Source organism: Myxine glutinosa, chromosome 10, assembly GCF_964187855.1.
Source record: "Myxine glutinosa chromosome 10, kmMyxGlut1.1, whole genome shotgun sequence".
NCBI lineage: Eukaryota > Metazoa > Chordata > Myxini > Myxiniformes > Myxinidae > Myxine > Myxine glutinosa.
The window spans coordinates 23,396,990-23,409,798 of NC_136270.1; the positions used below are offsets into that span (position 1 = coordinate 23,396,990).

The 12,809-nt window shown below is 44.7% G+C and overlaps 2 protein-coding genes across 3 annotated transcripts in view; one reads left to right on the plus strand and one right to left on the minus strand.

Annotated features, from left to right (window-relative positions):
• The window catches only part of LOC137434339 (growth arrest-specific protein 7), a 517,476-nt gene that overhangs the window by 62,770 nt on the left and 441,897 nt on the right, over window positions 1-12,809 (plus strand). The window lies entirely within an intron of this gene.
• CLCN7 (chloride voltage-gated channel 7) overlaps window positions 1-12,809 on the minus strand; it is a 109,846-nt gene that overhangs the window by 26,699 nt on the left and 70,338 nt on the right. The window contains exon 16 of the mRNA XM_078785438.1: window positions 2,882-2,975. Within this exon, the coding sequence (XP_078641564.1) occupies window positions 2,882-2,975 (94 nt within the window). The remainder of the gene's footprint in view (window positions 1-2,881; window positions 2,976-12,809) is intronic.

The following is a 12,809-nucleotide window of genomic DNA, read 5'->3' on the forward strand; positions in this document are numbered from 1 at the left end:
ATTTCCGTAATCCCAGTCGTAATGTAATTTTTGTTTTTGTTAAAAAAAAAATTGGCTAATGTGCAAAATAAAAAGATACTTCTGGAAAACGTACAGAAGTTTAACACAGTACTGTCCGTGAATTGAGTTCGATAGCAGTTTACATCACTTTCAAGGATCAATTTATTTGCTTTGAAATGTCAAATGTGGTTTTTGTTTCTTTTAAAGGTCACTTTAACAAAATGTAGAATAATTTCAACAAAATTCCAATGAACTTTTGGTTCTAAGTCATCTTGAAAAGTAAGTTCACCACCACAAAAAAATATTCCATATTAAATGCCAAGTCTGTAATATAACAAATATCATGAAACATTTACATTTTGTAGTCCATTGTATAATTTAAATAAACATAAATGCAAATTTCGCATGTGGAAAAAGTAAGTACACCCTTGGCTCTAATAGGTGGTATTGGCCCCTTTGGCAGAAACAACCTCAAGTCGGTGTTTCTTATAACTGTCTACCAGTCTCTGACATCGACTGGGAGAAATTTTTGCCCACTCCTCCATGCAGAATTCTTTCAGCTGTGCGATGTTTGAGGGGTTTCTTGTATGCAGAGCTCGTTTCAAATCCCCCCACAACATCTCGATGGGATTTAGATCCGGGCTTTGACTTGGCCATTCCAGAACCCTCCATTTCTTTATTTTCAGCCATTCCTTGGTGGATTTACTGGTATGTTTAGGGTCATTGTCATGTTGCAAGGTCCACCTTCGGTTGAGCTTCAACTTTCCGACAGATGGCCTCACATTATCCTCAAGCACCCTCTGGTACAATGAAGAATTCATAGTGGATTTTATGATGGTGAGGTGCCCTGGTTCTGATGCAGCAAAGCTGCCCCAAACCCTAATATTTCCACCACCATGTTTTACAGTTGGGATCAGGTTCTTGTGGTCAAATGCTGTCTTTAGTTTTCGCCAAACATATCTTCTGGTACTGTGGCCAAATAGCTCTACCTTTGACTCATCTGTCCAGAGCACATTGTTCCAGAAGTGCTGGTCTTTGCCTAGGTGTTCATTGGCAAACTTTAGTCTTGCCCTGATGTTCTTTCTGGACAGCAAAGGTTTCCTCCTGGCACACCTCCCAAGTCGATCAAATTTGTGCAGCCTCTTTCTAATGGTAGACTCGTGCACTTTGACATCAACAGTGGCAAGAGCTCCCTGCAGGTCCCGTGATGACATTCTTGGGTTCTTAGAGACTTATTTCAGCATCTTGCGGTCTGCTCTCGGGCTGAACTTGCTGGGGCGGCTTGGCCTGAACAAGTTGGCAGTTGTTTGGAATCTTCTCCACTTGTCGGTGATCTTCCGGACTGGAATTATTGATTTCAAATTGTTTGGAGATCTTTTTAAATCCCTTCCCAGACTCGTAGGCATCTATAACCTTCTTTCTGAAGGCCTCAGAGAGCTATTTTGATCTAGGAATGGTGACGCCGCACACTTCAACAACAAAGAGCAAACCAAAGTAAATGTCTGAGGTTTAAATAAGATAGGTTCCTCCAAGATCCTCTCTAACGATGTTCTAATCATTTGCACCTGAGCTGGTGCACCTGATTCTAATTTTAGGTATTTGAAGTAGTGATAAATGTAGGGGTGTACTTACTTTTTCCACACGCGAAATATGCATTTATGTTTATTTAAATTATACAATGGACTAGAAAATGTAAATGTTTCATGATATTTGTTATATTATATCACCTTTATCTATCAATATTGTTGAAATGAAGATCAAATAGCTGTATGTTGCAATATGTTGAAAAAGTCAAAACTTTACATGGGGTGTACTTACTTTTTCACGTGACTGTATACTCTTCCCCAGACCCATGCCTCCTCACAATTCTATCTCGGAGTTCTACAAACAGCTCCGTGGATTTCATGGGAGAGTTTCTACTCTGACATGCACTGTCAACTGTGGGACCATATATATAGAAAGGTGTGTTTCTTTTTAAATCATGTCCAATCAATTGAATTGGCCACAGGTGGTCTCCAATTAAGTTGTAGAGACATCTCAACGATGATCAAAGGAAACTGGATACACCTGAGCTCAATTTGGAGCATCATAGCAAAGGGGCTGAATACTTTTTGACGAAAGACATTTCAGCTTTTCGTTTTTAGTTATTTTGAAAGAATTTCTAAAAAAAATAAAAATCCACTTTGACATTATGGGTTATTATGTGTAGATCAGTGACAAAAAATTTACACTTAATCAATTTTAAATTCAGTCTGTAACACAAGAAAATGTGAAAAAGTCAAGGGGTGTGAATACTTTCTGAAGGCACGGTATGTATACACACACACACACACACACACACACACACACACACACACACACACACACACACACACACACACACACACACACACACACACACACACACACACACACACACACACACACACACACACACACACACACGAAGGTGTATACATCGAGACCTGGGAGGACTCTGTTCCACCTTCTGAAACCCACATTTGGAAATAACCAACGACACAAATGCATATTGTAATGTTCAGCCCACCTGCAGGTTGACAGGTAGCAGAGGTTGAGGCAAAAAGTCTTGAAGTTAACAACGGTCCACAATGTAAAATAACACCTACTGGTCATCTAACACGTGCTTGCTGCAATAATGTAATATTTGTATTCACAAAATTTATAACAAAACAAAATTTATTTATAACAAAAGTAATACACATAGGTATTTTAACAAACTATATGCAAGAAAAGTTACCATTTTAGTAATTTATTCTTGTCCTACATCTTCCTTTGCCCTATTTTGTGCCTGTTCACCCTTTGCCCCCTGGTCAGCTCTTCCATGAGCCTTGATAACTACATTAAATAGGAAAACCCCAACCTGGTGAGTCATGGAACAGACTGCGGACACTCTTCTCTGGAGTGTTGAACAAGGTTGTTGCCATGGAATTGTATTCGCCATCTTTGCAAAAAAACTGTATGGGAATAACAAACAACATTTGGTTAGGACTTGATTAGGCCTGGGAATGTAAAAAGAAATAGATAATAAACAATCAAATTTAGAACACAAAATAGGTTTGGGTAGGGATAGGGAGGGGGAGGGGGGGGGGGGTACTTATGGGATGGGAAGGTGGCAGAGTGGGCAGGTGGAGCAGATGTACAGATCCCAATAATCTTTCCCGTTTTCAAATGTTTAATCTTTCTTTTTCTTTTTTTTCATTCGGTGAGCCTAATAACACGTTACAAAGCCATATGCAATTTGTTTTTACACGTCTGTATGAAAAACAATCTTCGCTCTTGTTCAACCAGAACAGGTTTAAAGTCATATTAAGAGAGCATATTAAGCACCAAACTCCTCAACCACATTCTAGATCGTACTGATGAAGCACCTTTGGAGGCCATTTTTCCCCGCAGAGTGGGGGTTGGCCTTTTTTTGGGTACCGTGGTCCCCTTTTTGAAGTAATGTTTTAAGGTCGGATGCCCTTCCTCCCACCAACCCTGTTAGTCGCCTCTTGCGACACACGTGGAATTACCAGAACTGGTACTCAATTTGCCGACCTCGGAAAATTGGGAAAAAAATCAGCTTCTAGCTTTTGATGGCTGAACCAATTCTATGACCAAAGATGCAAATTATTTAAATTTCAGGTCAATCGGATGAAAATTGGCGATTTTACGCAACCTTGACCTTTGACCTTTTGATTAAAAAACAAGTACAAAAAGTTTTAATTAAAACAAAAGCCGCGTCGATGTTACACAATGCCTAGATGCAGCTGTGCCTATAACGTCGATGTTATAGGCACAGGACATTCCTATTGATTCGATTACTTGATGTTATTTTTGTGCAAAGTGAAAATATATCTCGGCAATTTCCCGTGTGTGGCGACGAATTTTTAATATATCTCGGCATTTTCCCGTCTGTTATTTCAGGCGGTGCATGACTGACCATGCCGCGAATTTAAAAAAATATATCTCGGCAATTTCCCGTGTGTGGCGACACGTGAACGAAGCTATGCTCCTCTCTCCACATTATTGTGACGACGTATAAATTAAATATTTCATCGTGACGATTGTCATCAAATGGACGAATTTTTAATATATCTCGGCATTTTCCCATCTGTTATTTCGGGCGGTGTATGACTGACCATGCCGCGATTTAAAAAATATATATCTCAATGGACTTGAAGTTACAGGCCTTTGAGAATTCATTTCGTTCTATAAAGGGCAACTTTCATCGGATTTTCTTCCCGTTTTTTTTCAACCGAGTCTAAAACTATGTTAGCGACTGTGAAAAATGAAATGATATATCGAATTTGATTTGAAATAAAACTGTGTGAGAGAGGAAGACACCACGGGCCTACAAAACAGGCCTCAAAGCTATGCGAGTTAATAAAATGGTGGATATTTGTTTATATGAAGGCTCTCCCAGAATGGGTGGAGCTATGGTTCCCAGAATGGGTGGAGCTTTGAGGTTTTGTCTTCTCTGAAAGAACAAGAAGAAGAAGAACAAGAAGAACAACAACAACAACAGCAGAGGGCACTCTATGACCAGCGTCTGCGACGCGGCTAAAAAACAATTGGCTTCTAGCTTTTGATTGGTGAACCAACTCAGTGACCCAATATGCAAATTCAGATGAAAATTGAAAATGAAATGATGAAAATTAGATGAAAATTGACAATTTTATGTGATGCTGACCTTTGACCTTTTGACCAAATTATTAATTTTCCTTCTCCGTATTATCATAATAAAGCTTTCGTGAAAATTTGATGACAATGGCTCAAATGGTAATACCGTTATGGCCCGGACACACACACACACACACACACACACACACACACACACACACACACACACACACACACACACACACACACACACACACACACACACACACACACACACACACACACACACACACACACACACACACACACACACACACCCCATCTCTTTCTGTGCAGGGGATGGGCTAATTACCAATCTCATACATACATAAAGACAAGCAAACTATTGCAAACCTATAGTTTACATTCAAATCAATAATTTCATAATTTTATAATAATGGATAATATTTAAATAATACATAATTAAACAATTATTTAATAATAATAATAATTTAAATAATTAATTATAAATAAATGTTAATTTATTATTGTTGTTAATTAATTATTATTAATTATTAATTCACTAATATTAATTAAATGCTTATTAATATTAATTTAAAAAATAATTAAATTTTAATAATTTAATAAATACTGCTAATAATAATAAAATTGAATGAATAATATTTTTGAAGTATTGAAAGATCATTCAAAACATACAATAAAGGGAGCGGGAGACAAGAAGGGGAGAGAGAATGTAGCACACAAGCACAACAACAGTAGAGAACAGGGACATTGGTAGATCTGTGGAAGAGAGAGGACTAAGGGGGAGGGAGGGATGCACGGAATAAAGCAAATGAACACTACTAAGAATTTCAGGAATGGAATAAAGTCGAACATTGAAAGAGGTGGCTTTGGGGTGTTTTAACGGGGGTAGAAAATATCAAGGTTTTGGATAGGAGCCGATAAGAGATGGTGGCGACCTGGAGGGGAGAGTGGGATTTTTTTTTTTTTTTTTTTGGTATACAAGATCGAGGTTCGTGTAAGAGCTAACATTACTCACAAAAAAAAAAACGGACACATAAAACATATTATAAATGGAGTGGGAGACAAGATGGGGAGAGAGGGGAAAGCACACAAGTACAACATTTGAGAGCAGGGACATCGGGAGATCTGTTGAGGGAGAGGGCTTGGGGGGAGAAGGCATGGGAAGGGGGTGGGAGAGGTATAAAACACATGGACACTGCTCGGACTTCCAGGAAATTAGTCGGTATTTCAAAAAAGTGGATCTGGGATGAATTAACGGGGGTAGAAAAGCTCAAGGTTTTGGAAGGGGGAAGAAAAGAGATGGTGGTGAACAGCTGTTTTTTAAAGACCTGGAGGGAGGAGAGGGATTGAAGAGAGTGAGAGAGTTTGTTCCAGAGGTGGGAAAAAGAGGCATGAAAGAGTGAAGATGAGCAGAGAGTCTTGATTTTAGCAGTTTCTCCAGAAGAGGGTTGCTGACGGATCTTGTGCGTCCTGAAGGAATATTTGGGGGACAGAGCACAGACAGAGCTGGGGGAGCAAGGCCGGAGAGGAGTCGGTAGAAGACAGAAAGACCACCTACCTGCCTGTAGTGAGCGAGTGAAAGGCCCTCAGAATCAGCTTTATCGCGGGAGATTCCGATGATTCTGAAAGCTTTGGATTCAACAGCGTGAAGACGAGCTAGGTATGAGGAAGGAGCACCGGCCCAGAGGGGAGAGCAGTATTCCATTGAGCTGCGGATGAAATATTTTTTATGTGGTGAGGAGCACAGGTGTGCCAATAAAGGACTTCGTACGATGGAGGATGCCCAGTCGGCGACTGGCTTTGGAGGCCAGCTTGGAAATGTGGTTTTCCCAGGAAAGATCATGGCAGATAGTGAGACCCAAAAGCTTGAGTGACAGAACTTCTTCGAGAGGATTGTTGAGAAAGTAGATGGGAGGGTTGTCCAGTCGGTCTTTTCGGAGAGACATCGTGAGAGTGTGAGATTTGTCAGGATTGAAAGACATGCTCCACTTGTTTGACCAGTCTGTGATTTTGTCCAGGTCTGCACATTAGGTCAAAATACACAATGAAACGTGAAGTTACCTCCGCCACCTTAGGTGGACGGAGGTTACGATTTCCCAACTGTCTGTCTGTCTGTCTGTCTGTGAACAGGATATCTCAAAATGTTGTGGATAGATTTGGACAAAACTTTGTGGCTGAGTTGGTTAGGTGACAAGAACAAGCCGATTCGATTTTGGTTCAGGTCCGAAACCAGATCTGACCTATCAATGGGATACAAAACTTACACTGTTCAGCCTGGCAGAGGTCCGAGTGTCGTTCTAGTTTGTTCAGAGACATTTCCTCACTGTGTATTTAAGGATGGCTATTTTGATATTACAAGACCGATTTTAAAATACGTCATGAAATTAAAGCCTTTCACAATAAAGCTGCATCCGCTGAATACGGCCAAATACTAACACTTACAAGTAGTGGACAAAAAAGTGGACAAATGGAGACACATGGGTAAATGAGGGACACCAACAAGCAAGGACTTCCACACAGGTGTCCATGTGTTAATTAAAGCGGACCACAAATGCAATTTCTTTTTCTGAAAACCATTGAAAATCATTAATCACAGTCAAATTTGAAGGGAATCTTTTTTTGAAATTATTTTACCAATCACAAAGTGTCGAAAACAGCCCTGAAGTGTTGATTTTCGATTTCGCCAGTGACGTCACACAATGAACCCACCTTTATCAAAATGGCAGTTTATATAGAGAAACTGTATTTCGAGCTCGGATTACGATACCGATTCCATCATCATTAGCAACTCTGAAGGTTCTCAGTATGTTGAAACTGATTAGAGTGATATTGAAGAAACTACTGAAGACAGAATTAGTGACGGAAACGCTTTCTGGGGAATTGTGGAGCCGTATCGTTTCAAGCCTTATGCGAGCGACTCAGACGAACATGGTGTTAGTGAAGATGGCGGTGTTGGTAGTGCAGATGGAAAAGCTGGACGCATGCTCACTATAGATTGGTAAGTTTTCTTTTTCCATTCAATTAACGGTTTATCAGGGATTTTGTATTAATTGATAAATCGGTTATATTACTCAGGCAGAAATACACCACAACACAGCACAGACACGACACAGCATGAACACGACACAGCACAGACATGGCAAGACACACCACGGACACGGCATAACACAGCACAGACACCGCCCAGGCACACTCGGACACCACCGACCAAATGGGTAACAAATGCTTTGTTCTTCCGCAGCACGCTGACCCGGTGTCCTGTATGTTACATGATTGTCCTGTTACATGCTTTCCCAGGACGCCATTTGTATCTGTGGTCATGCTGTGTCATGTCCTTGGTTGTGCTGTGTCCAACCGTCATGTCCATGCCGTGTCCACTGTCCAACCGTCGTGTCCATGCCGTGTCCAACCGTCGTGTCCATGCCGTGTCCAACCGTCGTGTCCATGCCGTGTCCAACCGTCGTGTCCATGCCGTGTCCAACCGTCGTGTCCATGCCGTGTCCAACCGTCATGTCCATGCCGTGTCTAACCGTCGTGTCCATGTCGTGTCCATGCCGTGTCCATGCCGTGTCCAACCGTCGTGTCCATGCCGTGTCCAACCGTCGTGTCCATGCCGTGTCCAACCGTCGTGTCCATGCCATGTCCAACCGTCGTGTCCACGCCGTGTCCAACCGTCGTGTCCACGCCGTGTCCAACCGTCGTGTCCATGCCGTGTCCAACCGTCGTGTCCATGCCGTGTACAACCGTCGTGCCCATGCCATGTACAACCGTCGTGTCCATGCCATGTCCAACCGTCGTGTCCATGCCATGTCCCACTAACACGTCCATGCCATGTCCCACTGTCGCGTCCATGCCATGTCCCACTGTCGCTTCCATGCCATGTCCCACTGTCGCGTCCATGCCATGTCCCACTGTCGCGTCCATGCCATGTCCCACTGTCGTGTCCATGCCATGTCCCACTGTCGTGTCCATGCCATGTCCCACTGTCGCGTCCATGCCATGTCCCACTATCGCGTCCATGCCATGTCCCACTGTCGCGTCCATGCCATGTCCCACTGTCGCGTCCATGCCATGTCCCACTGTCGCGTCCATGCCATGTCCCACTGTCGCGTCCATGCCATGTTCCACTGTGGTGTCCATGCCATGTCCCACTGTCGTTTCCATGCCATGTCCCACTGTCGTTTCCATGCCATGTCCCACTGTCGTTTCCATGCCGTGTCCCACTGTTACGTCCATGCCGTGTCCCACTGTCGCGTCCATGCCATGTTCCACTGTGGTGTCCATGCCATGTCCCACTGTCGTTTCCATGCCATGTCCCACTGTCGCGTCCATGCCATGTCCTACTGTCGCGTCCATGCCATGTTCCACTGTGGTGTCCATGCCATGTCCCACTGTCGTTTCCATGCCGTGTCCCACTGTCGTTTCCATGCCGTGTCCCACTGTCGCGTCCATGCCGTGTCCCACTGCCGCGTCCATGCCGTGTCCCACTGCCGCGTCCATGCCGTGTCCCACTGTCGCGTCCATACCGTGTCCCACTGTCGCGTCCATGCCGTGTCCCACTGTCGCGTCCATGCTATGTTCCACTGTGGTGTCCATGCCATGTCCCACTGTCGTTTCCATGCCATGTCCCACTGTCGTTTCCATGCCATGTCCCACTGTCGTTTCCATGCCGTGTCCCACTGTTACGTCCATGCCGTGTCCCACTGTCGCGTCCATGCCATGTTCCACTGTGGTGTCCATGCCATGTCCCACTGTCGTTTCCATGCCATGTCCCACTGTCGCGTCCATGCCATGTCCTACTGTCGCGTCCATGCCATGTTCCACTGTGGTGTCCATGCCATGTCCCACTGTCGTTTCCATGCCGTGTCCCACTGTCGTTTCCATGCCGTGTCCCACTGTCGCGTCCATGCCGTGTCCCACTGCCGCGTCCATGCCGTGTCCCACTGTCGCGTCCATGCCGTGTCCCACTGTCGCGTCCATGCCGTGTCCCACTGTCGCGTCCATACCGTGTCCCACTGTCGTGTCCATGCCGTGTCCCACTGTCGCGTCCATGCCGTGTACCACTGCCGCGTCCATGCCGTGTCCCACTGTCGCGTCCATGCCGTTTCCCACTGTCGCGTCCATGCCGTGTCCCACTGTCGCGTCCATGCCGTGTCCCACTGTCGCGTCCATGCCGTGTCCCACTGTCGCGTCCATGCCATGTCCCACTGTCGCGTCCATGCCATGTCCCACTGTCGCGTCCATGCCATGTCCCACTGTCGCGTCCATGCCATGTCCCACTGTCGCGTCCATGCCATGTCCCACTGTCGCGTCCATGCCATGTCCCACTGTCGCGTCCATTCCATGTCCCACTGTCGCGTCCATTCCATGTCCCACTGTCGCGTCCATGCCATGTCCCACTGTCGCGTCCATGCCATGTCCCACTGTCGCGTCCATGCCATGTCCAACTGTCGCGTCCATGCCATGTCACACTGTCGCATCCATGCCATGTCCCACTGCCGTGTCCATGCCATGTCCCACAGTCGCGTCCATGCCGTGTCCCACTGTCGCGTCCATGCCGTGTCCCACTGTCGCGTCCATGCCGTGTCCCACTGTCGCGTCCATGCCGTGTCCCACTGTCGCGTCCGTACCGTGTCTCACTGTTGTGTCTGGGACCACCGTGTCGATGTCCTGCCCCAGTGGGGTGAGAGGTGAGCAAGGTAAGATTGGTCGCCGGCAGGCCAACATGGGTGCTTGATTCACTACTCAAATCACCCGTGTACATGTGCTGGCAGCTGGGTAGAGATGGTGGAAGTTTTGAGCGACGGCTGTTTCTTCCGCTTAATCGTGGGGATGGCATCCCTTCTCAATCGTGGCTGATAACCACAAGATCTATAGCCATCTCTGTTGTTTCATAACAGTGATCTGTAAAATGTTTCGACCACAAAAGCGAACATTTTGTAGGCCACATCCACACTCGGGTATTTGCGACAAACCTCGTCCAATTTCTGGTAACTATTGGATCTTTTGGCCATTGTTGTCGCATGAAACCATCTCGGTTTGTATTAATGGAACCACCAAATACTCATCGACTAGGCATATTTGTAGAAATTTGAAAATGTATTTGCTGTTTGGGTTACATCGTACCGCGATGTAATCCGTAGACAGTACAGATGTGGTGGCCGACTTCATGGTGCGACATCACAGCTAATCGTGAAGAAGAAGATTTCGACTTTCAATCACAAAATTACCCACTTTATAAATCGCAAATTGGAGAGACACATCACATCTAATTTGTAGGGTATCAAGTGATATATTAGCGTCAAGGTGGTCTGAGCGTTTGGGTTCCCCTTTAAGCAAATCACATCCCAGCATGCTTAGGGCCATGTATAAAAATGCTGCACAGGCCTGGTTGCCTATAATTATGACTAGCATGGCTGCAAGAGGGGATTCCTCAATTCCCCCACCCACAAAGCAAGTGTGGTCACCCACTGGTTTGATGAATGACACTGATGTTATCTATATGTCATGGCCTTCTCGGTCACAAGATCTGAACCCAATCTAGCATTTATGGGATATTCTGGAACGAAGCCTGAGACAGCGTTTTCTACCTCCATCAAACAGGTGTGTGTTTGTTGACTTTGTTGTGGAAGAATGTTTCCGCATCCCTCCTGCAGAATTCCAGACGCTGGTGGATTCTATGCCACGGCGCATACAGGCCATACTGGCAGCACGTGGTGACCCAACTCCCTATCAAGTGATTTTACATTGGCGTTTCCATTTTTTGTCCACCACCTGCAGTTCAGTGCGTAAAAAAAGGTGGGATGCCATTCATTGTCCTTCAGAAATCGTTGACGGATTTGGACGAAACTTGGTGGACCGGTTGGGTGTCTGACAAGGACGATTCTATTCGATTTTGGTGGTGATCTGAATATGGATTTGGATATGAGAATTATTTAATTTTTTAAGTGATTCTTCACCATTGGGAGATCGGGCCAAAAACTATACATTGCGCGATATCTCAAGAAGTTATGGACATATTTGGATGAAACTTGTTGGACAGGTTGTGTGTGTGACAAGGAAGAATCGATTCAATTTTTGTGAAGATCCAGATCCGGATCCAGCTAGTACAAATTTTTAAGTGATTCTTCACCATTGAGTGATATGGCCAACCAAGCGGAGGTTTGCTCTCTACTGAGTGCCGTTCTAGTTAGATTTGTTACTATGTATAATATCCACCCTAACTTCATGATAATTTTTTAGTGAAAACACTGCGTATTATATTCGGAAAATTCCGGTATACTAATTATAACTCCAAACATCTTTCAGCACCTCTAAGGATGTAACATTTTTTGGACCAGGTCTTGCAAGAAAATGAGTGTTTTTTTGTTTTTTTTTGTATACTGAATCGAGGCTCGTGAAAGAGCTAACATTTATTTCACAAACAAATCAACCAGACAAACAAAATATACAAAAAGAGGGAGCGGAAGACAAGATGGGGAGAGAAGGGGAAGCACACAACCACAACATTTGAGAGCAGGGAGAAGTGTGGGAGGGAGAGGGCTTGGGAGAGGGCTTGTTGCACAGCAGGTAACTGGGCAGTTCGCTGTGTTGAAAGTGCGTTTTGACAATTTTTCACAGGGTTCTGCCCTTTTTGCTTCGAACATCCATTGGGACCGGTAGGGCACATGTATTGCAAAGCATTCGCTCTCTCTTTGTTATAGTTTTTGGGTAATGTACATCCTAATAACTTTGCCATTAATTCCAGACCTTCAAGGTAGCTTTCAAGATCGAGGTTCATGGAAGAGCAAGGTGACAAAGGGTATGAACTGAAAGAGAGATTGTTCAAAGTGGGCAGAAGGGGCAACGCATGCACACACAAAGAGTAAGGGATGAACGTTCAGGAAAAAAGAGAGAAGAGAGATGACGGAAGGAAACACTGCAACCTGTAAGATTGTTGGGTTAGGAAGGCTCATTGGGCTTATGGGTTAATGGGCATCCTGTCTGCCAGCATTCGGTGGTGGACGTTAAATATCCTACGGTGTCCTTCGCAAAGAGTAGGCGAGCTATCGCCGGCATCCTGAATGAATTCCAAATGACTGCCCTAACCAGAAGAGGGCATTGCAACAGAGGCACAGCCATGCCCTCAGCCAATGATGCTACACCAAAGCCTTGTGCTACAT